The following is a 24,310-nucleotide window of genomic DNA, read 5'->3' as shown; positions in this document are numbered from 1 at the left end:
CATGCATTGAAGTGGCAGCTACAATTCAGGAGCCCTGATGTATTCATTTCTAAAGTGACTTTGAACACCATGGTTTCTCCCAGATGCATGGAAACCCAGATCTAAATATTATTCAACAAAAGGGATTTTTGCACTTAGATGGCTGGTGAAGGAAAAAAAAAAACGATGAGGAGGGTGGGGGAGGCACCACTCAGGGCTACTGAGCCTTTTTACATTTTATTTTGAGAGAGGGACTTGCTAAATCAAGCACCTGGCTCTGATGCTTCATTTATTGTCTGAGTACTAGGGATTGAACCCAAGGGTACTCTAGTACTGGGCTATATTCCCAACCCTGGAAATGGCCATCCTCCTGTGTCAGCCTCCCAAGTAGTTGGGATTCAGGCAGAGAAACAAATAAAAAGAAAAGTGATCTGTCCTATTTTTGTGAAAGAAAAAAATAAAAAGAAAAGTGATCTGTCTTATCACAAATGAGGTGACAATGAACAAATTTTTATCTCTTTATGTATTTCTATGAGCAACTGTGAGATATCTGGAAGTAGAAATGCTAGCTCAAAAGAACACATGCTTTACTAAGGGTAAATATTTATGGAGCTGGCCATACCTAATTTATACCTGCACCCACTGTGCACAGGAGCAATGGGAATATCTGGGCATGAGAATGAGGGAGAAGCTCAGGTCTCTGTCCTTCTCACCTCTCTTGGAGTGAGCCCTCAATGGGGTAACTTCTCCATGGTCTGTGCTATCTCCAGAGCCCTTAGTCAGCCTACATCTAGACATATGTGGAAGGCACCCAACTGTTATTTCATGGCAACTCTCAGACTATTTAAAAAAAAAAAAAGCCCACTGGAAAAGCAGTAATGAAGTACAAAAGGGGAAAAGCCATGATGGTGACAAGAATGAGTGTGGAGAAAAACAATGAGTAACAGACTGCAATTCATTTCTTGAGGTTGGAAAGTGAAAGGCAGAGTGTAGATGGTTGAGACAATACTGCAGGAAGCTGCTACCTGAAGTAATCATCAGTCTACATGGAAGTGATCACCAGATTTGCCAAGGGATCCTAAGAGGAAAGCTGGGTCCCTGAATAATGGGTACAGAGGACAGAAACGAAGCTAAAACTGGTGTGGGAAGCCATTCTCGGATGTGATTGGGCACCTCCTGCATTGGGTATGAGGCGCTCTGGCCAAACTGTGTTGGAGCTTTCCCCACCCTCTCCAGGTGCGAGAGCCTGTCTGTGTGGGGGTGTGACTGACCACTGACCCTGAGGCCAATCACTTACCCTGACCTTGGAATGCTGCCCCCCTCCACCTTCATTGGATGGACTTTTCCCCTGAATTTCTTGTTCCCCAATAAAAGGCCACTCCCTGGTGTGCTGTCTCTCTCTCTCCTGCTAGCCCTGAGTAAACCTTGCTGCCCTACCGGGTGGCTCGAGGTGTGAGCCAGAGAGGTGAGAGCCGTCTCGGACCTGGTCATAGAAAAAGGTAATTGAGTCTATGTGTTTTATTTTGATCTCACTAGTTAACTTTTAGGCCAAGAACCTCTTTAATGAAACCAGTGTGCTGGTCGCCTGGTGGAAACTGGGATTCGCTCAAGGGCTATCTACAGAACAGTTTCCCTAATGGCTTTATTGGTTGTCACATCCCAGGGGCAAGCACTTAATGCTTCCTTAATGCTGGCCTCCAAAAATGTTAAACTGAAGGACTAGAACAGAAGTTGGCAAAGTTTTCTGTAAATACTGGGCCAGAGAGTAAATATTTTAGGCTCTACAGTAAATATAGTTTTCTGGTTCATATTACTCCTCATTTCGGGATGGGGGTTGGTCACCAAGAATGGTAATTAAACTGCATATCTCAAGCAAATCCTGATCCACAAGTATGAGAGTAGCTACGCATTTAGCACAAGGACCTACTATAAGAGCAGATCAAAATGCAAGAAGGGACAAAATCCACATCAACCTACATGGATATCAGCCTGGTGCTTGCTTTCTTCATATCTTTCTTTTCTTTTTTTGAGATGGAATATCCCTTGTTGTCCTAGCTGGCCTTGAACTCAAGATCCTGCTGCCTCAACCTTCAGAGTAGCTGGGGTTACAGGCATACACCACTATATCTGGCTCTGGTGCTTCATTTATTTTTTTGAGTACTGAGACTGAACCCAGGGATACTACAACTGAGCTACATTCCCAGCCCTTTTTATTTTATTTTGAGCCAGGGTGTCTCTAAGTTACCCAGAATGGCCTTGAATATGTGATCCTTCTGCCTCAATCTCCCAAATTTCGAGGCATAGACCACGAAGTCCAGCAGGTACTTCATTTTTTTAAAAATATTCTTTAGTTGTAGTTGGACACAAAACCTTTGTTTTATTTAATCATTTTTATGTGGTGCTGAGGATCGAACCCAGGTGAGCGCTTTATCGATGAGTCACAACCCCAGCACGGTGCTTCATTTTTAAATGTGGATGAGTTACTGTGTAAAGCACCAAACACTGGGGGGAACCCAGCAGTTTGAAAAAGAATGACCAAGATAAACAACCAGAACCAGATTCCAGAGGGAATGAAAGAATTTGAGGGTCAGGAGATAATTTTAAAAACAATTCTAATCAGTGTACTAGAGACATTCAACTCAATTTGGCGTCTTTATAAAACAAGAGCAAGATGCTATGAGAACAAAATAATCAGAGAACCAGAGGAAAAAGAATTAAAAACATCATCGCCAAATTAATGCCTTCACTAGAAGGTCTAGAAAACAAAGTGAAGACAATCTACTACATTGTAGAAAAAAAGTAAATCCCACATGGAAAAAAGTGAGTCAACAAGATAAGCACACAAGATCAATTCAGGAAATGTAATAATTAATTAAATAAATAATGAGTTTCCAGGGTTGGTGATATAGCTCAGTGGTAGAGCATGTGCCTAGCATGTAGCCCAGGGTTCAATCCCCAGCATGGGAGAATAGGGAGGAGGACTTAGAGGTTATGGTGGTAGTGGAGGGAATGGATTTCAAGCAAAAGGAAATTGAGAGACAGAAATTATCAAATAATAGAAAAAATTGTCTATGGGAGAATGCCCTAAAGCTTTCAATTGAAAGTGTTCAAGAATATCTAGAGCAATGAATGAAAACAAGAACAGCCCCCCAACAAACAACCCAACTTAAACACATCCTTTCAAAACTTCAGAAAACCAAAGATCAAGAGAACATACTCTATGCTTCCAAAAAAGGAAACAATGCAAAAAGAAAGACCCCAAACAATCTCCAAGTTATCTAAAAATTGAGCATCAAACTGGCATCAGATATTAGCAACAGATGGAAGCTTGGAGTTAACAGATCAATGACTTTAATGTTTGAAGGGAAAAAAAGTTAAATTCTGTATTCAGTCAAACTATCAATCAAACATGACAGCAAAATAAAGAAATCAAAGTTTACATCCCACATATTCTTGCTGAGGAACTACTTACTAAAGTACTTTAGTTAATCAAGAGTAAAACAAGAAAGAAATAGAATGTAGAAAACAGTGGATCTGACCCAGGAAAGTTGTAAAAGGGAGTCTCTGGTTGAAAGCAATACAGCATGCCTACACAATCACCTGCCCAGACTCTGCAAACAGTGGGATAAGGAAGGAGAAAGATCAAGTAATAAATTATCAAACTAAGTGGCTGAATCATTTTCAAGAGCAGAGTGTAAAGTTCCATTATTCTTTTAACCACAACAAGAAGAGTGGCTACTAGAAAATCCATGAAAAAGCAATGGTTGATAAAACAATGGTTCAAACATGGAACAAACTAAAGAATAGCATAATTTAGAGGAATTTGCTCGAATCTAAGAAAAGCCATTAACCTAGAAATACTCTCATTTGGCATAAGGATTATATACACTGGGCAGCTGGAAAAAGAACTAATATGTCACAATAATGTGAACACTGTTTATTGGTTTTCAACTGAGAATCAACTTACAGTCAAAGCAAAAAAGATTTCATGGATGGTTGGGGATCCAGCTCAGTGGTAAGAACACTTGCTTAGCATGTATAAGGCCTTGGATTCCATGTTCACTCAACAGAATATACACAATAACAAGAAATAAAAGGACAATGGTATGGAAATAGTGAAAGACACAAGAGGTGGTGCAAACACTGGAGGTGATATAGATTTTATGTATTTAGGATTCCAAAGGCAATTTAAAAAATGATATAAACAGCAAAAAGTGTGAAGAGAGGAGAGGGAGGGAGGAAGAAGAAAGAATACTTCTATTTTCTTAATGAGTAAGAAAGAACTGTTTTAGGGTTAAGTGTCTGGAAGAACCACCAAACATAAACCCCAGGAATGTTCTCAACAGTGGGTGCTTCTAGGAAGCAGGACCAGGGTGGGGCAGAGTGGTATAAGAGCCTGTTCCTTCCCACTATAAGCCTTTGGTGCTATTTGATTATGTTACCACATAATTACATTGATGGCTTTGATAAATACCCTGGCCCTATCCAAAAATTGTTATTCAGAAGGTCCACAATCTGTATTTGACAAAGTTCATAAAGCAATTCTGATACTTCTACAAGACCTATCTACTAATAAAACCTGGCATTTTATCATACCTCCATTCAAACTTGAGATATATGATTATATGATTTCATATGATAAAAAACCCCCTCCAAAATGAGCTAGCCAGCTATTTGAACTCCTTTTGCTTCAGTTTCCCAAGTAGCTGGGATTAAAGATGTGCACTACCACAATCTTTAGGTGGGAGAATATTCTTTATCCACCAGAGGATTGACCAGTTTCTTTTAACCATTAATTAGGAAATACATTATACATATAAAATAAAATAAGGGTATGTGTGTACATATACAAAATATATAACTTTCTTTTTTAATGGTGCTGGGAAATTGAACCCAGCACCTTGCACTTGCTAGGCAAGTGCTCTAGCACTGAGCTATATTCTTGGTCCTCCTTATTTGGAAACAGGGTATCAGTAAATTACCAAGGCTGGCCTTGAACTTATGATCCTCCTGCTTCGGTCTCCTGAACCACTGGGATTACAGACATGTACCACCACATCTGGCTTAAAATATGTATCATTTAAAGACTTAAAAAGAGTAACCATGCACAGAATGCACAGTCCAAGAAATAAAACATTACTAGAACTTTATAGTCATTCTCTGCACTACTCCCACCAAGGATAATCACCTTCTTGATTTGGGAGCTAATCATTTCTTTGTTATTTTTATAGGCTTATTACATCTATATATCCCTAAGCAGTATGTCATTTAGTTCTGCTTGTTTTTCCACTTCCTTCACTGGAATCACACCATGTGTATTCTGTATCTTGCTCTTCTTGCCCTGCATGGTGAGACTCACTCCTCAATGATATAGGAAGCTATAGTTCATTTACACTGCCATAGAGAGGTAGCTCACTATAGGAATATACCTCAGTTTATTGATCTATTCTACTGTTATTGGATGGTTTCTAGTTTTTTCCTATCATAAACAATGCAGTTAGGAAAACTCTTCAGCAAACAATTAGTCTTTCAAAATGTTCCTTCCAAACAAACCTTCACCATCTCTTCAGAGGTCTGGGTTTTGCCTCTGCAAAGAGCACAGAGCAGAAAACCCTGGCCTGTGGCTAAAGTACTGGGTGTTCTCTGTAATTGAAAGATGATGCTCCCTGCCCTGGCCTCCCTTTCACACAGGGATGCCTGTCTCCTCCTCCGAACCTGAGATTCCACCCCCTGCTTTCCAGCAGACAAAACAACTGGCCTTTTTATAGAGGCAGTCTGGAATTCTGAGTCACACCCTTCTCTGACTATCTGACCTCCCTTCTTCTCCAGGTAAGAAGGAATAGAGATCTCAATGAAAGAGCTCCATTGATAGGCCACAGGCATGAGAGCTGAGGCAACAGGAAGTACTGATACAGGCTCTGCTCTGCTTGGATGGCACAGGGAGCATAACTGTGTTTGATGCCAGCCATCTGGCCTACTAATTCCACGTTTGCCACCTGGCAAAAGGAAGAAGAAAGGAAACCGACCGTGGTCAAGACCAGTTACTTTTCCCTGTATTACATGTATAGTTTACCTCAAGGCTCCTATGATGAAAAAGATGGAAAAATAGATAACACACAATAACATTCTCAGATACATACCATATGCCACCTATAGTGTGCTCAGTAGATCATAACCCATGATAATGGCCATGAAGGCAATTTAAGAAGTTAAGTTCAATACTTTAAAAAGAAAACAGACAAGACCGGAATAAAGTAAGAAATACTGGATTGTATCCCACATCTTGTTTTGTGAAACTTATGTTTCACTTATATTCATTTATATTGAATATAAATGTATTGGATGTGTATTGGATCACAATATAAAATGAGCCCCTTATTGAGGGTAGAGGCTAAACATTTTCTTATCTATTTCATAACTGTTCCACTGAGGTAAAGGCAGTTACTAACCCAACATAACTAAATTAAATAGCTAAAGCTACTTCCCCAGTTTCATCTGTGCCCCATCGCCCAGTTTCTGCTCCCCAGCCTAACAGCCTCCTTTCTGTTCCTCTTTCCTTACTGGACCATGTGCTATTCTCTCAGTTCAGAACATTTTCCTCACACCTTTCCCCAGCTCTCAAAAAGCTTGTTCCTTATCTGCCAGGTTTCAGACTAAGTCTTCATCTCTGCTGCAAAGAGTCTTCCTGGACCCCCAGTCTGAGCAGTCCCTTGACTGCTTATGGTGACCAGGACACTTATTTCCTTGTTTGCTATCTGCCTTCCCCTCCAGAACTCCAAAGACAGGGCTAACATCTGCTATGCTCACCAATACATACCCAGGAGCCATGAAAGCACCTGGCATGGAGCAGGCACTTCACACTTGTAAAGTGAATAAGAAACATCCCAAGTTCTCTTATTGGTAAATGGCAGAGCCAGGACTCCAGACTCTGTCTGACTAGATAGCTTGCTCTTTACCCCTGCATAGTGTTGACACTTGATAACTGCCCATCACTTCCCTAGCATATACCACTAGAAAGTGTCAGCACCAGTACAGAACCCAGGCATGTCTCGCAACCAAAGCCCATGCTTTCTCTAGCATGTCATGGTGCGAGACCATGAGTGGCTCACAGGGTCAGTCTCCTGTGGTGAACTAAGAATATGAAGGGAATAAATGAATGTGACTGCAAAACCTTCAGACCTGAAGCAATTCACCAGTGACTAGAGAAATACCAGAAATCAGATAAGTACAGGATTTGTATTGAGTCCAAAAACAGTTTAGAAATAAGGGGTGAGGGGCTCCCTAAGGTAAGTAATATTCTGGGAAGGAGGACTAGAGATACTGTCAGAGATAGCAGAAAAACTTGCAGGGGGAACAGAGAGCTCAGGTTGCAGTAATCACACTTTAAGTTACTTCTGATAGGCAGCACTGAATTGTAATTCTGAGACAGAGAATAGAGAGAGAGAAAGAAGCCCCAAAAGGCTCCAGCCAGGACCTGACCTGGAAGCCAGAGCAGCTGGCTATAGGAACACTTTGGCAATACTGCCACCTTGTGGCTGAGGAGCTCCTGGCCCACAGGAAAAACAATCTACAGATAGGTCAGTTTGAGGGTTCATTCTTCAGTGGTCCTCATAAAGCACTTAATATGGGGCTGTTGGGGCTTGCAAATGGCCCTAACATGGCTCCAATCTTCAAGGACCTCTGTTCTCTACATCCCACCTTTGATCGAACCCTCTTTTTAATCTCCATCTTTTGATAATTTCTGTCCCTTCTGCTATCATCCCAACATGTCTAAGAGCAGGGATGACTGCTAATTCATCTGAAGCTAACAAGCATAGGATCCAGCACATCAGAATAATAATAGCAACTACCATTTAATAGGGGCTAAGTGTTTCCAAATACATTACACTTTGGGTTCTCGCATTTCACCCATGAAGTACCTATGAGACCACCAAATGAAAATATCAAGGAGGCATTTACTTCAATATGAGCTGGAGTTCTTGGAGAAGCCAGAGATGGAGAAATAAAGGTGGGCATCACCAGCACACACATGGTGTTTTCTAGAGACTGGTGCCTCTCAAAATTTAATGTATATATGACTCACAGGGGAATTTTGCTAAAATGCAGACTCTTTCAATCTGGAATGGAGCTGGGTATTGTTTCTATCAAGCTCTAGGGAGAGCCCACACTAATGATTCCATAGACCACATTCTAAGGGACAAAAATCTGTAATAGGCTGGGTGCGGTGGCACGTGCCTATAATCCCAGTGGCTAGGGAGACTGAGGTAGGAGGATAGCGAGTTCAAAACAAGCCTCAGCAAAAGCAAGGGCTAAGCAACTTAGTGACATCCTGTCTCTAAATAAAATACAAAATAGGGCTCAGTAGTAGAGTGCCCCTGAGTTCAATCCCCAGTACCCCCCACCCAAAAAAAAAAAAAAATCTGGAATAGAAACTATAGCTAGAAGGTCACATCTGACTCATTGCCCGTTTGTACACAACTCAGCAAACTAAAAAAGGAGTGATATTTTCATTTGTAGAGGGTGAAAAAAGAGGAAGAAGAGAAGATAAAGAGGAGGAGTCTGAAACCATCTATGCCTCATCATGAATAAAATATTTATTCTTTGGTTCTTCACAAAAAATGTTTACCAATTCAATCTAGAAAGTCACCCTGGGAGAGGATATATAGATAAACAAGGGGGAGACAAGAATCAGGTCCAGGCTCTATGTCTTCCAAACCCCTAGCCCTACTTTGAGTAAAAAAGGCAAGAGTATAAAGCACAGCACATATTGATAAGAAGGCAGAGAAAGAGAAGCTTCCATCTGAGGCTCCCAGGTGTGCAGGGGTGGTCCTGCAAAAAGGGCTATATAGACAAGCAGAGCTCAGAACAAGAAAGTGGACCTTGGAAAGTCAATAACTGACTGCCTATTTCAGTGTTCACCTTGGACAAAGACAGAAATAGAAAGAGAAGTGACCACTACCACCTGTGTGCAGTGCCACAGAAGTACTGAAAAAATAAAAAGGAAACCTTGTAGATTCTACAGGATTGATTTGAGCTGCAGAACCTTCTGAATTTTGGCTGAGGATGGGGAGAGGAAGTGGAAGGATTGATGGAGGCAAAAGAAAGGGACTGACAGCAAAATAACACCCCAGAGCCTGTAGTCTGGGGGCCTGTCCAAGCCATATTTGGCTACAGTGCCTTCTGTCATGCTTCAGTTAAGGAATACATTCATTTAAATGTCAATGCCTGAGAAAGTAAATATAGCTGTCTATTTCCATCAACTTGAACCACTGAATCTGGCTCTCTTTCAATGAATACTAGGCTCTTTTGCTCTCTGTTGTAAAAGATTTGCTTTTCTCACATCAAGTTTTCACATATATTTCCAAAGGACTACAGTAGCACCCTTTCATCAGGGTACAGAAAAGACTGCATCAAAAAAACAGGAAGATATCTGTAAAGGCAAATGGCTCTAAAATGCTAGAGGACAAATAAGAATAGAAAGATATGACAAAGTAATCATATGAAAAAAACAGATCCCAAAATTTCCTGGCTGAGAACCATTAAGGTCAACCAGTCTTCCTCTTGTTTACAGCAAAGCTGCATATAAAACCTAACCATCTAACTAGTCAGTGGCACAGGCCTGTAATCCCAGCGACTTGGGAGGCTGTGGTAGGAGGACTGCAAGTTCAAGGCCAGTCTCAGCAATTTAGGAAGGCCTTAACAATTTAGTGAGACCCTGTCTTAAAACAAAAAATAAAAAGGGCTGGGATGTGGCTCAGTAGTTAAGCACCCCTGGTTCAAAAAAAATGAAACAAAACAACAACAACAAATCTAACCATCCAGAGGGGGGAAAAAAGCATGTGCCATGCTTGGTTTTGGGTATAAAACATTCTCTTCTTGATAAATTAAAAAATGTTTGCAATCAAAAACAAATCTCTACTCGTCACCTATGAGTTCCTGTCCTTCTCAAGCCCATCCTACTTGATAAAATTGTTTGTCTCCCCTACAACAATGGATTCCTTCAGAGAAGTGACTATCTTTGCAGCACCCAGCACACTCTTACACCAATCTACTGAAAGATAGTTCTCCTGCTACCTACTGGCTGTGTGATTTTGGACAAGTTTCTTAATCTTTCAGAACCTCGGTTTCTTCATTGTGAAGTCCTTTCACAACAGGATTGTTTTGAAGATTAAACGTGCTAATACATGTGAAATACTTCACATGCTGGTTATTAAGACAGTTATGTTTAATAAGTGCTGGTAATTATTATCATTCAATAATAAAATGAATCTATTATTCCAGTCTACAAATCACACGTTTCCCCCCAAACATACCACAACAGAAAGGCTTTCTCAACCCTGACAGTACTGACAGTTCTTTGTTGGTGGGGACCTTTCTTATACCTTATAGAATGTTTCATAGCATTCCTGGCTTCTATTCACTAGATACCAATAGCACACACACATACTCCCAGTTCTAACAACAAAAACTGGATTCAGAGATTGCCCAAATGTTTCCTGGAGGAAAAATTTCTCCCTCCTTCATTAAGAACTATCACAGTATTTAGAATATGGAAATCAGGCATAGAAAGTCTGGTCACCATTGCTCCTAGTTTCTCACCATTCCATCGTGTCCACACACAGCCACCTCAGTCATTATTTGCTTACCACTCAGTTGCCTTGGAGGGAACAGGTGATAGGTGCTGTAGATATCATTGGAAAATTGCAACTGGAGCTCAGGGGTGCCTTTCAGAAGCTGGGCGACCTGTTCTACCTGAAATGGTGTCTTCTCCAGGATCACAACAGCATCCTCTCCATTCCCATCCCCAGAATCCTCATTCACCTGTGGGCAGAGATACTATCAGTGGGCCAAGGCACAGAGCCACAGAAGCCTGCAGAGCAAAGGCAGACATTTCCAAGGCCTCTGAAATCACAGCATTTAGGATTTCCTGCCCTGTAGTCTTCTTTCTTAGGAAGTCTAGTCAATGGTACTGATGTTTTTCATTTTTTCTCTGGAGAAGGTGTCTTAACACAAATCTGTGTGGCAATTTTCATACCTTTCTTCCAAAAGATTAAAAAGCTTTACAGTTATCTCTTTTAGGTTCATAAGACCTTTCTCAAAATGAGGTGGAGGGGAATTAAAAGGCAGTCTGTGTAGATAATAAAAGACCTTGGATAGGAAGTTTGAAAGGAAAGGAAATAAAACACTAATACCATCAGGACACTTCTCCCGCCTCCAACCTGTTGTCAAGGTTACCTGCCTCCAGGGAATTGTTCCTCCCAATAAAAGTTGTTAATGAATACTCTCTGGGCTGTTCCCTGCCAGCCTGTACTCCTGGGGTGCTTAATCCTGGCCCTAGGATCACTCCACCTTTTGGTCTCCTAGGCAAGATAAGAGGTGAAGGGGGCATGAAAACAAAGGAAATCCAAAATCTATACAAGGGGCAGGACACCCCCACTTCTTCAGGCACCAACTTCCAACTTGGACTCCCTCCAGAGGAGTCTCTCTCTCTATTCTATCCTTTAAGTAAAACTTATTGCTCTTGCCTTGGGACTCAGATTCTCAAAAACGGTATCAAAACCATCCCCATTTTAGCAGAAAATACTGAGGTCTAGAGAAATTAAGTGACTAGTCCAAAGTCACATGAACACTTAGTGTTTAAACAGAAATTAGAATCTAAGTCTCTCAACTAACCCCTAACTCAAAGGCTCTCTTACCTTCAGCAGGTGATACACACTGAAGACAAGTGAGGCTGAGAAAACCAGATAGGGCCTTGTAAAAAACAAGAGACACAAAGAGGCACCGAGGATTAAACTCCTTGTTCCTCCCAAAGATGTGAATTCCTGCTAGTGATTCTGGGGAACCTGACCTTGGCTAGAACTTCTCACTAGTTTAAGATGGTCTCCATCTTACCTGAACCCCTGCTAGCCATTGAGCCCAGTATTAGAGCCAGCAGGGTATGTCTCCGCACGGATACTCTGCAGTCCTGTAGATCAGGGATGGTACCTCTCAGCGCCCCAGCCAGTCCCTGATATGCACAAAAGTGCATGGTGTGTGGAAGTGGACTAGCAATTTAACACGCTGTCTCCTGTTAGACTAACGTCCTGTAAAGCAGGGATCCTATCTCCTATTGTCTTGACGCATTTCCAGGGACACGATCCAGCAACATTTACTGGGTTCCTAGCCAGAGTCATATATTGAATGATGGTGAATGGCGTGGGGAATTTAACACGGGGTTTTTAATCTGATATACTTTAAAAAAATTAGTTGACATTTCTAAGGAAAATTCGACCTAGATGTATTCATTCCTTTAATGCCACGAACAATCTTGACACCCCATGCATTATAGTAGCGCACTCCGACACCCCAAATAATGTGATTGGTATTTCCCGGCCGGGATGCGAACAAATGAGCCTCCAAGGCTATGACTGATTCCCTCCTTCCTGGGCCCCCATTTCAGGGTTGTCTAATGGTACCTTCCCGTGTAGGAAAATGATTTTGTCCCGCGCAGATTCCCTCAGCACTTTTTGCACTCTAAAGCCGGAGAACGGTAAGCGAACAGGAGCAGAAGTACCATTTCCAACTCCTGTTTCCTTTTCTCCTGTGCTGGGGGTTTCCGCCTCTGCGTCCGACTCGCGCTTTCTTTTGGGCTGAGGTGCAGTGTCCGCCATGCTGCTAGGAAGGAGCTGTGCGCCTGCGCGAACTAGCCGCTAGTTCCGCCCCTCGCGGCTGCTCCTCCAGGCCATGCGGGGCTGCGACTTCAACTCCCGGCGTGCTCAGTGCTGGCAGGGCTGCGACTCCAACTCCCGGCGTGCTCCGCGGCGCAATTCACTAGGGTTCCCCTGTGGGGCGGATCCCACTGAGGAGCGCGAAGGAGCTTTTTAAATCCATGTCGCTTGCCGACCTTGAGAGTAGGGAAAGGAGGACAGCAAGATCCTAAAGAGGCGGGTGCGCAGTGGAGAGAGCCCATTTCCCCACCCAGCGCTCGGGGTCTGGAGCCGGAAGACCCCTTTGGACCTGTGAATGCTGGATGCCATGTTTGAATCCTGAGGTTTTAGAAGCTGACTAGTGACGGTGGAGGGAATGTTTCTGAAACAAATCTGTGAGCCCACTTTATTTCTTGGTCAATTTTTTAAATACGAGTACTTGAACCATTTCCATTTTTCTTCCGTTTTTGTTATTTTACAGAATTTTCCTTCATGACCAGTTCTTTTCTTAATGGACTTAGCACTGTGGGCTGAAAAGAAAAGTAAGCGAACATGGCCCGAGGTGTCATTTTCATCACCTGCTTCTAACTCCCTACCCCCAACTAGCCAGAAGGTTCTGCCACCTCTCAAATTTTGCCTTTATTTCTGCAGAGCTACCCTGGAATGCGATTTACTCGGATGTGAGACAACTTTGGCAGTTATTGACATTAACAAGATGCAATTTTCAGTCAGTTTTTGGCCAGTAACAAGGTGTATCATGTTTTAATGACAAATTGATTTTTGTATTTTTTTCTACTAGAAAGATATGTTGGATAAGAGAAATTGGTTTTGTGAAACGGAGGGCATTATTATAAGGGGGAATTAGAATTTGAAGCAATTATTTGCAACAAAAAACAAGTTGCCTGTATACATTCCCCACCTACAATAAGAGTTTATAAACTGTAGGAGAACTGGGGAATGTAGTTCAGTGGTTGAGCACTTGCCTAGCATGCACAAGGCCCAGCATTTAAGTTCCAGCTCTGCAAAACAAACAACAATAACAAGAAAAAAACTATATGCAAGACTAGAACAAAATGTCTAGGAGAGCCAATGGCAGTAACAAAACCTGCTCAACTCTAAGGCCCTGATCTTATGAAAATTTCTGAGCATTTTTTCCAAGTTTGAAACATTTTAGTTTGGAGATTTACAGCCAGATATAAGAAAATTAGCTTACTGTCTCTTTTTGTACTTCTAGGGTCCTTCTGGAATATCCAAAATTAGTTTGAGGTCAGAAGCTTAATTTTGATTTTTAGGAATTTTGTCAGTTATACAAATTAGGATTATAGATCACTGTGAAAAAGAGTCATTCATTTAACTGAAGTGATAATTAAAAGACTTTAAAAGCAAATATGGGAAGTTACATAGTAATAGGAAAAAATTAAAAAGTTTTTTCAAGTAATAAAAGGCCCAATAAAGCATAAACAAGGAATCATCCCAATTAAAAATAATCAAACCTCTTTTTTTACAATTCATTCAAAAAGTGAACAAAAATATCAACACAAAAATGTTGTCTTTAAAAAATTATGATTTGGGCTGGGGATGTGGCTCAAGCGGTAGCGCGCTCGCCTGGCATGCTTACGGCCTGGGTTCGACCCTCAGCACCACATACCAACAAAGATGTTGTGTCCGCCGAGAACTAAAAATAATAAATATTAAAAATTCTCTCTCTCTCTCTCTCTCCCTCTCTCCTCTCTCACTCTCTCTAAAAAAAAAAAAATTATAATTTTACATCAGTGTACTTTTGATTTTAATGCTCACTTTAAAAACCTGTATAATAAATTCATTCAATTTTAATCAGTTTAACCACATAACTTTTTTGTTCTTTTCAACTTTTTTATATCTTCAGTTTTATTCATATCGCTTCCTGTAGCATTGATTTTTTAAAAATATTTATTTTTTAATTGTGGTTGGACACAATACCTTTATTTCACTTATTAATTTTTATGTAGTGCTGAGGATCGAACCCAGGGTCTTGCAGGTGCAAGGTGAGCGCTCTACCTCTGAGCCACAACCCCAGCCCTCATGTATCATTTATCTTGAAAACAACTTTAAGTAAACTCTAAATTAGGCAAAACTATTTTCCAACACATCCTCATGCCTTCTTTATAACATTCCTAGTGTAACGTCATATTTTCCTTTGTATGTTTTTCAAACATTTTTTTCTGTTTAGTAGTTTAAATTACCTATATTAGTAATAGTTTATACTTAAGTGATTAGCACCGATTTATAATTTCTTGGAGATTTGTTTCCTCATGAGCTGTGGTGACACATGCCTGTAATCACAGCTTTTCGAGAGGCTGAGGCAGGAAGTTCATAAATTTGAGGCCTGCCTGGACAAATTAGGGAGACCCTATCTCAAAATTTTTAAAAATTCAAAAAGAGCTGGGAATATTGCTTTGTAGAGGGCCCTTTGGTTCAGTTCCCAGCACTGCAAAATAATAATAGCAAAATTATAATGTAAAGGTAAAATTTCCAAGCTGATTCTAAGCCGCAGAGCCTGAGTTAAAGTGTAAAAGACCAGGCATCCTAAAGTTTCCAAAGTGCAGGGATTGGGTTAAAAAGTAAAAGACTGGGTATTGTTAGAGTCCCTCTGCTACCCCCAAAACCTGTAATCCCTGTAGCTGTTAGGACAATACTGGAACTGCCCAGTAAATATTTCCACTGACTTTCTGGTTGTTTAATAGCTAAGGGTTCCGAGTTGCTTGGCACGTAGGCATTGCAGGACCTAAACCAATCAGTTTGAATGTGTACCCCACCTAGGAGCACCAATCACTCCTGCCCTGATTGTTCCCGCCAATGTGTGCACTAATCCTGACTTAGAGTTGTTGTTCAATTTTCCCGCGCCTCATGATGATTTGTTCTGATGTATGCAAAGCCCCCCCACCCTCTCCAAAAAGTGTACTTAAGCTCCGCTTGAACTCTGCTCTGGGCTCTGGGCTGCTCTCCCTTCTTGAGTGAGCACAGAGTCCCAGCGCGCTGGAATGGATCCCCAATAAATATCCCCTTTTGCCAATTGCATGGAGTCAGTCTCTTGGGTGGTCTCTCCCTCCGACATTTCGCCAGACCTTTTACAATAATAGTAATTATATAATAATAACAAATACATGTTTCCTCAAAGTACAATTTTTTTATTAATATACCCTAAATATCTTTAATCCTTTGTAATAAGTTTACTTACAGGTAAGTAAACTTAACCTGTGTTCAGCAATTAATGTTTCAGCATTTTATTTTACTTGGAAGTGATCAAGATATTCAGTGAATATCCAGCATTTAAATTAATTTAGTCCTATTGTTTGGATTTATTTATTTATTTTTGGTACCAGGGATCAAAATCAGCGCCCCTACATGCTGTGTAAGCATTCTACCACTGAACCACACCCTAAATCTCTTATATTTGGGATCTTAAATGTCCCCAAATGCCACAGTCTGGCTGGGCACCAAATAACCTAGCCACCACAAAAACTTGTAGATTCCAACAGCAACTCTTTATTCCTGAACTCTTACTGGCACTCTACACACAGGTTCTGGGGAAAATACACTACCTCCACCGGGCTCTGCATACCAAATACTCTCAGAACCCGGAGAGAACTCCACGGGAACTTAAGGAGCGGGGGCCTGAGGCAGCAGGATATGCCCAATTCCCAGCAGGATCTACCCTAAACCTGGAGCCACCCTTAATCCAGCAGGATCCACCCTAATCCCTGAGCAAGGTCACCTTTAAAACCAAAACTCTCAAACATTCATGCAGTGTCACTGCAAATGAACTGGGTTCAAGGCAAGCCCATTTCCACAATGGAGAGTCCTCCCTCTAAGCAACATTGGGTAGGCTGACAAGGAAATTGCCATGCGTCATTCCTACTTGGCTATGGCTCTCACCACCCAAAGATTTACAGGTTAAAGACTTAGCTCTACAAGTTGGCATTATTCAAACCTTCTAGAGGTGGAACCTCTAGAATGTGTGGCCTAGTAGGAAGTGTTCAGATGACTAGGATTAAGTCTTTAAAGGGGATAGTGAGACCCTTTTCTGTCTTTTGTTTACTAATTATAGAGTGAGTGATTTTGATCCACTACACAATTCCTCACCACAAACCCAAAAGCAACAAAGCCAACTGATCATGCATGGGAACCTCTAAAACTGAGCCAAAATAAATCTTTGTTTCTTTTTTTTTTTTTTAAAGAGAGAGAGAGAAATTTTTAATATGTATTTTTTAGTTTTCGGCAGACACATCTTTGTATGTGGTGCTGAGGGTCGAACCCGGGCCACACACATACCAGGAGAGCGCGCTACCGCTTGAGCCACATCCCCAGCCCCTAAATCTTTTTTTCTTATAGATTGATTATCTCAAGTTATTTCTTACAGTGATAGAATGCTGACTATCACACTTAAAATTCTAAGGTAATAGTTTCAAAGAAGTTTGGTGAGCTTTAAATAAACATAAACCATAATTATGGTTAAAATTTAAAAGCTCACCAAACTATTGGCCCTGTTGCTTTGGGTCTCATGACCAGAAAGCAAAAGGAAAGAAGAAGGAGTAAGAGGTCTACTATTACCTTCAAAGTTACATCCCCAAGGATTGAAAGAATTCCCCACTAGTCCCACCACCTCCCAGTAATGCCACCCTGGGAACCAGGCCTTTAACATGTAGGCAGGCCTTTTGGGGGACATTGAAGAGCCAAACTATAGCATCATCACTTTCCTTGTGATGATCCTCCCTGGATTTGAGGTCTCCTGTCTGATCTGGCAGGTAAGGGCACTTTGTAGAAGACCTTTCCCTAGCCATGTGCTTGTAATCCCAGCCACCCAGGAGATGGAGATGGGAGGAGCACAAGTTCAAGGTCAGCTGTAGTAATTTTGCAAGACCCTGTCTCAAAAAATAGAATGGGCTGGGGATATAGCTCAGTGATCCAAAGTGCCCCTGGGTTCCATCCCCAGTGCAAAAAAAAAAAAAAAAGGTCTCTCTTTGTCTGGAGGAGTGAAACAGGAAGGAGGAAAGTCAAAGGGACCTGAATTCTGTCAAAACACCAGTCTTTTTTAAACTTGTAGATGGACACAATACTTTTATTTATTTTTATGTGGTGCTGAGGATGGAACCCAGTGCTAGGCAAGAGTTTTACCGCTGAGCTATACCCGCAGCCTTTTTTTTTTTTTTTTTAATGGTACTGAGGATTGAACCCAGAGGTGCTTTATCACTGAGCCACATCCCTAAACCTTTTTTTTTTTTTTTTACTAAGTTGGTGGGGCTGGCTTTGAACCTGCGATCTGATCTTCCTGCCTCTGGCTCCCCAGCCTTTGGGATCAAGGGTATTCACCACCATTTTCACCCTGCGAAAACACCAGTCTTCCGGGAGTTGTTTTTCTGAACCCCAATAGATTTAAATTGCATTTTTGCAAGTTAAGACTACCTGTTGCCAATGGTGGCACATGCCTACAAGTTCAGGGACCTGAGGCAGGAGAAGTAGGCAGATCTCAATTTCAAAGCCAGCTTTAGCAACTTAACAAGGCCCTAAGCAATTTAGCAAGACCCTGTCTCAAAACAAAACAAAACAAAAAACAGAAAAACAGCTGGGAATGTGGTTCAGTGGTAAAGCCCCCCTGGCTTTAATCCCTGGTACAAAAAAAAAAAAAAGATACCTGTTTGCATGGTTAAAACCTTTCACTAATTTCACTAATTTTAGTAGAAATGATCTTTAAGATTTTTTATTTGTTCAATTTTGAAGTAGTCAAAATTCACGCCAATAAGAAATGGAGTAGAGGAAACAGTATTTTGTTAGCAGAAATTCAAGAAGAGAGCTTCAATTGACTGAGAATCAAGATCCAATAGAGAAAATACAAGAGGGACCACTAAATAAAAATAAATTAATATCAGTTGTTAAAAAGCCAACTTCTGACTCTAGAGCTTTAAAAAGTCTTTTTTGGTCAGACTCTGGCATGTGCCTGTAACCCCAGCAACTTGAGAAGCTGGCGGAAGGGTTGCAAGTTGGAGGCCAGCCTGGGCAACTTTGCAAGACGCTGTCTCAAAATAAAAACTATAGAGGGATGGAGTGTTAGATCATGATGCAAAGAAAAGACCACCGACTCCAATTGAAATCAAATTAAAGCAAGCTTATAATTTCGACCAGCTGGGCTGCTTCTCCCGAAAACTGCAGGAACAGAAGACAGCAGCCCAGCTTTTAAGGCGCACAGCTTTATAGCTCAGAAAGTACACAAAGGGAGGTTTAAGAACTTACAGATAACAAAATTAATGAGGGTCATTAGAGTTTCAGAGAGGGTTGTTATCTGGTCAGGGAGAGCTAGGCATGGGTGAGTTCAAGGCATAGGCAGGCATTCCAAGCAAGTTAAAAAATCGCAGTAATTTATAGTAAAGATGAAATTAACTTTTCATGCCTTTGTAGCAAGATGGCTCCCAATCTTAAGAGGGAATTAGGCTGGGTTTGTCATCCCCCCCCTTTCCTTATGTGTCCCTTTCAAATCTTTGATAGGATAGGGGAAGAGCACTGAGGGAATTTTAATCCCTCAGGTAACAGTCTCCAACTTCTTGAACTCACCCAAAACCAGTCTCCCTGATCCAACCTGACATAATTTACTCATTTATATTGACTGTCTATCTATTTTGGTCCATTGTTGTAAGAAGAGGGGCAATGTTCATTTTGGCTTTTTCTGAGCTGAGAAGGGGTGTCGTGGGGGTGCACAGTGTGAGGGATGTGAGTTCCCTTTTAGAAGACAGTTCAGTTTGACGTCTGGTTGGGGAAGAACAGGTTGTAAAGTCATCTGGGAATGGGTGCTTCTATGAGATAAACAAAAACCATGAATACTGAATAAATGTTGTAGCAGCTGCAACTTGTCACTGTATAATAGTGTGAGGTGTGAGGGCCAAGAAATTAATATATATTTTTTTCACCAGGAGAAGCTGTCCCCATAATAAGGCCAGAGTGGACAAGGCTTTTATATAGGAATGTAAATCTTTATCGTCTTTAAAGTTATCAGGAATGTCACAACATTTAACTTTTAATGTTGCAGATGTCCACTTCTATGAGACGTGGTTAAGCTACTCAATGTCATCTGATCTTGTAAGATGTTGCTGGTATGACCTCCGTGTCTAGTAGAAATCCCTTTATTTCTGTTAATTAGGGCTAGATAATCATACTAGCAAACATCAAGCCTACCTGTGTAAGTTAGGAATATCTGTAGGCCTTAAATTAACTAAAAACTTCTGACTCTTGCAGTTCCTCTTGATAGTCTCTTTTGATAGTTATCAGGCATTCCTGCCTGAGAATCCCTCTTTGTAGCCTCCAGTCTTATTTTGGGGGGCTAACACAAGGTGTATACCTTAAGTTACTTTTTATTATTTGCCGCAGTCTGGCTGGGCACAAATCACGAGCCACTGAAGCAGGAACAAACTTTATTTTTGAACTGCAGGAAAAAACCTCACACACGCTCCTGGGGAATCCTCCCGAAAAGCCACGCAGCTCCTGCAGGAACCCCCAGCCGGAAAATAGCTCCCCGGGAAATCCCTCCTCCTGCACTTCACCAACCAATGGGAACTCCCGGGGAATCCCTGGAAATCCCCATGAGAACTCAAAATATCGCAAGAAGTCCAAAATAGCGTGAGAACGCAAAAGTAGTGGCAGAGGCGGATATTAATGCCTCGCCTGTCAATCAATACTGTTGGCAAAATGCCCAGGAGCCATACAGACTCGGCTGTGGCTCTCAGCATCTCCCCCCTTCTGTTTAATTAAAGAACAAGTAATGTGGCTTAGGGACTGTGCCTGTTAGGTAGTCCAATTTAACATATGGTCCTTACCCGTCATCGGATGAACTGACCTCTAGGCGTCAGCCTCCTGTTTTAGGTTGGTACCACTGCAATCGGATCATACCCGTCACTGACTACCGGTCCAGCATACAGCCATACTTGTGGATAGGCCTTTGCACCAGTGGGGGGGTGAGGTTCTTTGCCTCACCTCTGTTGGCCCCCAAATTTGGCCTTGGTGCTAGTGGGAGGGTGAGGTTCTTTGCCTCACCTCTGTTGGCCCCCAAATTTTAGACCATCACTAGTAGAAGGGAGGAGGAGGAAAAATGCCATGACACCAAGCCAATTGAGGGCTCCTTTGAAAAATTGTACCACCGGTGACAACATCAGCAAAAATACTCCAGCACTACCACAATTCGCTGCACCAACAGATAGTTCACAATGCATACAAGTGATACATAGTCCAGGCAAGTTCTGCAAGCAGTTCAAAGTAGAGGAATCTGTCAATATGTCCATTTCCTCCCAAAGTAAATCAACTCCTTGATTGAGCATTACTTGTTGAGTTATTATTCACTGATGCATCAGTTTATACAGTTTGTTGTGATAACTACTGAAGAAGCTGTAGTTTGGTTTTATCTTTGTCTTCACCGGCACTGGGATGAAGATAGGCATTCTGGCAATGATGCTAGGAAAAAAATTATGTAACATTCCAACAGGCACTAAGAAAACAATTTTTTGAACAATTTACATTATCCTGAACAGAATTATTAAATATAATGAGAAGGAAAGGTGAAAGCAAACAAACAGATCCGTTAACCTCCTTATTTGTTCACATATTAAAACAATTTTCAACAGCTGTTTACCCAATCTAAATTAAACCATTAAAATCACGTGAATAAAAAAAAATTTGGATCCATTTATTCATGAGCGCTCCTCATATAAGATATATGGACATACACACATACAGACATACAACACAAAACAGAAGTGTGCGCACATAACATACAACACATAAGACAATAGTAAAGGCCTTGTAGCTTTACCTAGGTGAAATCTCCATTGCAATGTTTAAAAACTCCACAGTCAAAAAATAAAACTGATCAGAAAAACATTAACCTAGGTCTGTGTGAGCTCAAAAATAAAATAGAACTTTATGATGTGGGAAAAGGCAATAATAAAATAAATATTGAAAAAAGCATCCTGGTTAATCACTGTCGCAGATGTAAGAATAGCCAAACTGGAGCTCTGGATATCAGCTGTTATGGATTTGAGTTAAATCACCTTTTTTTGTTTTCATTTTTGTTTTGGTCCATAGAATTCACTTTGGTTAGTTTCTCTGGAATCCAAATCGGCTGTTGTTCTCCCTGTAGAAACACACAAACAGAACCCCGACTCCAGACAATCACTGGGTCAGGACCTTAGTTAATCTCTCTGGAATCCAAATCGGCTGCTGTTCTCCCTGTGGAAATACACAAACAGACCCCCGATTCCAGACAATCACTGGGTCAGGACCTTTCCATTGTCCTGTTAGAATATCCTTCCAAAGTACCTTAGGCTTATGTATATTTTTTGGACACATATGCCTTTCCGCAGCACTAAGCCCTGATGAATCCAAATTTAAAAAGTTTAGAGTAAAAAGGGTTATTTTAAGTTTATCTTTGGGGGATATATACCCCTTTCCAATTCCCTCTTTTTGCTTTAATAAGTACATTTTAATAGTTTGATGAGCTCTTTCAACTATGCCTTGTCCCTGAGGATTGTATGGGATTCCCGATATATGAGTAATGCCAAATGATGAGCAAAATTGTTTAAAAGAGGTAGAAGTATAACCAGGGGCATTTATCTGTTTTTAACTGTTTTGGAACGCCCACAGTGGCAAAATTTTGTAAGCAATGAGCTATAAAATCTTTAGTTTTTTCTCCAGCATGAAGGGAGCCCATCAAAAATCCGAAAGAAGTATCAACTGTAACATGCAAATATTTTAATTTTCCAAATTCTGGCAAGTGTGTGATGTCCATCTGCCAAATATGGTTAGGTATCAGTCCTCTAGGATTGACTCCAAGATTAACTTGTGGTAAAAAGGTCACACAATTTTGACATTGTTTTATTATTTATCTAGCTTGTTCCTTAGTAATTTTTAAACGCTTTTGTAAAGTATTAGCATTGACATGGAACCTTTTATGAAAATGTGTAGCTTCTTCTAGTGTAGAGAAAATATGTATGTCATGTGTAGTTTTATCTGCTAAATCATTGCCCAAACTAAGGGCTCCAGGCAATCCTGTATGTGCTCTGATATGTCTTATAAAGAATGAATCCTTTCTGTCCCAGATTAGACTTTGTATAGCAGAAAACAAAGAGAAAACAGTAGAGGAAGGGGAAATCCTACCAGAATCTTCAAGGGATATTATAGCATTAACTATATACTGACTATCAGAAAATAAATTAAATACAGAATCTTTAAACATCACAAAAACTTGTAAAACTGCATTAAGCTCTACCTTTTGAGCTGATTGTTTGGGTACTAAAAATGTAAAAGTTTGATCAGGGGTAACTACTGCTGCTGTACCATTATTTGACCCATCAGTGAATATATTTGGAGGATTCATGATAGGGGTTTTTCTTGTCATTTTTGGAAAAACTACAGGATGCTTAGACCAAAAAGACAACAAAGGATTAGATGGTAAGTGATTATCAAATGAAACATTAGATTTACACATGATTATTGCCCAAGTATTTAACTCATTAGCTAACTCATCAATTTGATCCATAGTATATGGAGTAATAACTTTATTGGGAGAAATTCCAAACACTCCCTTTGCTGCTTTTATTCCTTTGAGTATTAATTGTCCTACAGCCTCAGGATACCTAGTAAGAATAGTGTTAGGAGAATAAGATAAATGTATCCACAATAATGGACCTTCTTGCCAAAATACTCCTGTAGGAATATTTTTTGTTGGTATTACAATAAATAATAAAGGCAAACTTATATCAATTCTATCCAAATGCATATTTTCCATATATGTTTCAATAATTTTTAATGCCTTTCTTGCTTCAGGAGTTAATATGCGGGGTGAATTTGGATCTGATGGACCTTTTAGGATATCAAATAAAGGTCCCAACTCTCCTGTTGGTATGCCTAGGTAAGGCCTTATCCAATTTATGTCTCCTAATAACTTTTGAAAGTCGTTAAGTGATCTGAGTTGATCTACTCGTATTTGAATTTTTGGTGGACGGACCATGGTTGAGGATAATAGAACTCCTAAATAATTAATTGGAAAATTTAATTGTACTTTATCTATTGCTATATCTAGATTATAATTTTTTAATGAATTTGTAAGTGTGGCATAACAGTCCAGCAATGTGTTTTTATCTTTGTGTGCTAACAATACATCATCCATATAGTGAAATATTTGTAGTTCAGGATTTTGATTTCTAAGTGGCTGGATTGCTTTATTAACATAAATTTGACACATAGTTGGGCTGTTAGCCATCCCTTGAGGGAGCACTTTCCATTCATATCTCTGATCAGGACCTTCATGATTTAGTGCAGGGATAGTAAATGCAAAATGTGGACTATCCTCAGGATGAATTGGAATTGAAAAGAAACAATCTTTAATATCTATAGCTAAAACATACCAGATTTTTGGTAAAGCAGACAATTGGGGAATCCCTGATTGAGCAGGTCCCATAATAACCATCTCATTATTAATGGCTCTTAAATCTTGTAATAATCTCCATTTACCAGATTTCTTTTTAATGACAAAAATGGGAGTATTATAGGGAGATAGAGAAGGTTGTATATGTCCCTCCGCTAATTGTTGTTTGACCAGGTCATGGGCTTCTTGTATCTTTTCTTTA

General features: G+C 40.6%; 1 protein-coding gene and 1 long non-coding RNA gene across 2 annotated transcripts in view; one reads left to right on the top strand and one right to left on the bottom strand.

Annotated features, from left to right (window-relative positions):
* The window catches only part of Dcps (decapping enzyme, scavenger), a 38,999-nt gene extending 26,334 nt beyond the window's left edge, over positions 1-12,665 (bottom strand). Inside the window, exons 1-2 of the mRNA XM_005330752.5 lie at positions 12,435-12,665; positions 10,626-10,800 (exon numbers count right to left, since the gene is read on the bottom strand). Coding sequence (XP_005330809.1) covers positions 10,626-10,800; positions 12,435-12,629 — 370 coding nt within the window. The 5' untranslated portion in view covers positions 12,630-12,665. The remainder of the gene's footprint in view (positions 1-10,625; positions 10,801-12,434) is intronic.
* Positions 12,666-12,761: 96 nt separating this feature from the next.
* Positions 12,762-15,722, top strand: LOC144377227 (uncharacterized). Its single transcript, XR_013437984.1, has 2 exons — positions 12,762-13,060; positions 13,147-15,722. It is a non-coding gene; the product is annotated as an uncharacterized LOC144377227 (long non-coding RNA).
* The last annotated feature ends 8,588 nt before the right edge of the window (positions 15,723-24,310 follow it).

The sequence above is a fragment of the Ictidomys tridecemlineatus genome, chromosome 4 (assembly GCF_052094955.1).
Source record: "Ictidomys tridecemlineatus isolate mIctTri1 chromosome 4, mIctTri1.hap1, whole genome shotgun sequence".
Classification (NCBI taxonomy): domain Eukaryota; kingdom Metazoa; phylum Chordata; class Mammalia; order Rodentia; family Sciuridae; genus Ictidomys; species Ictidomys tridecemlineatus.
Note: the sequence above shows the minus strand (reverse complement) of the source record. Positions and strands in the feature narration are given on the sequence as shown.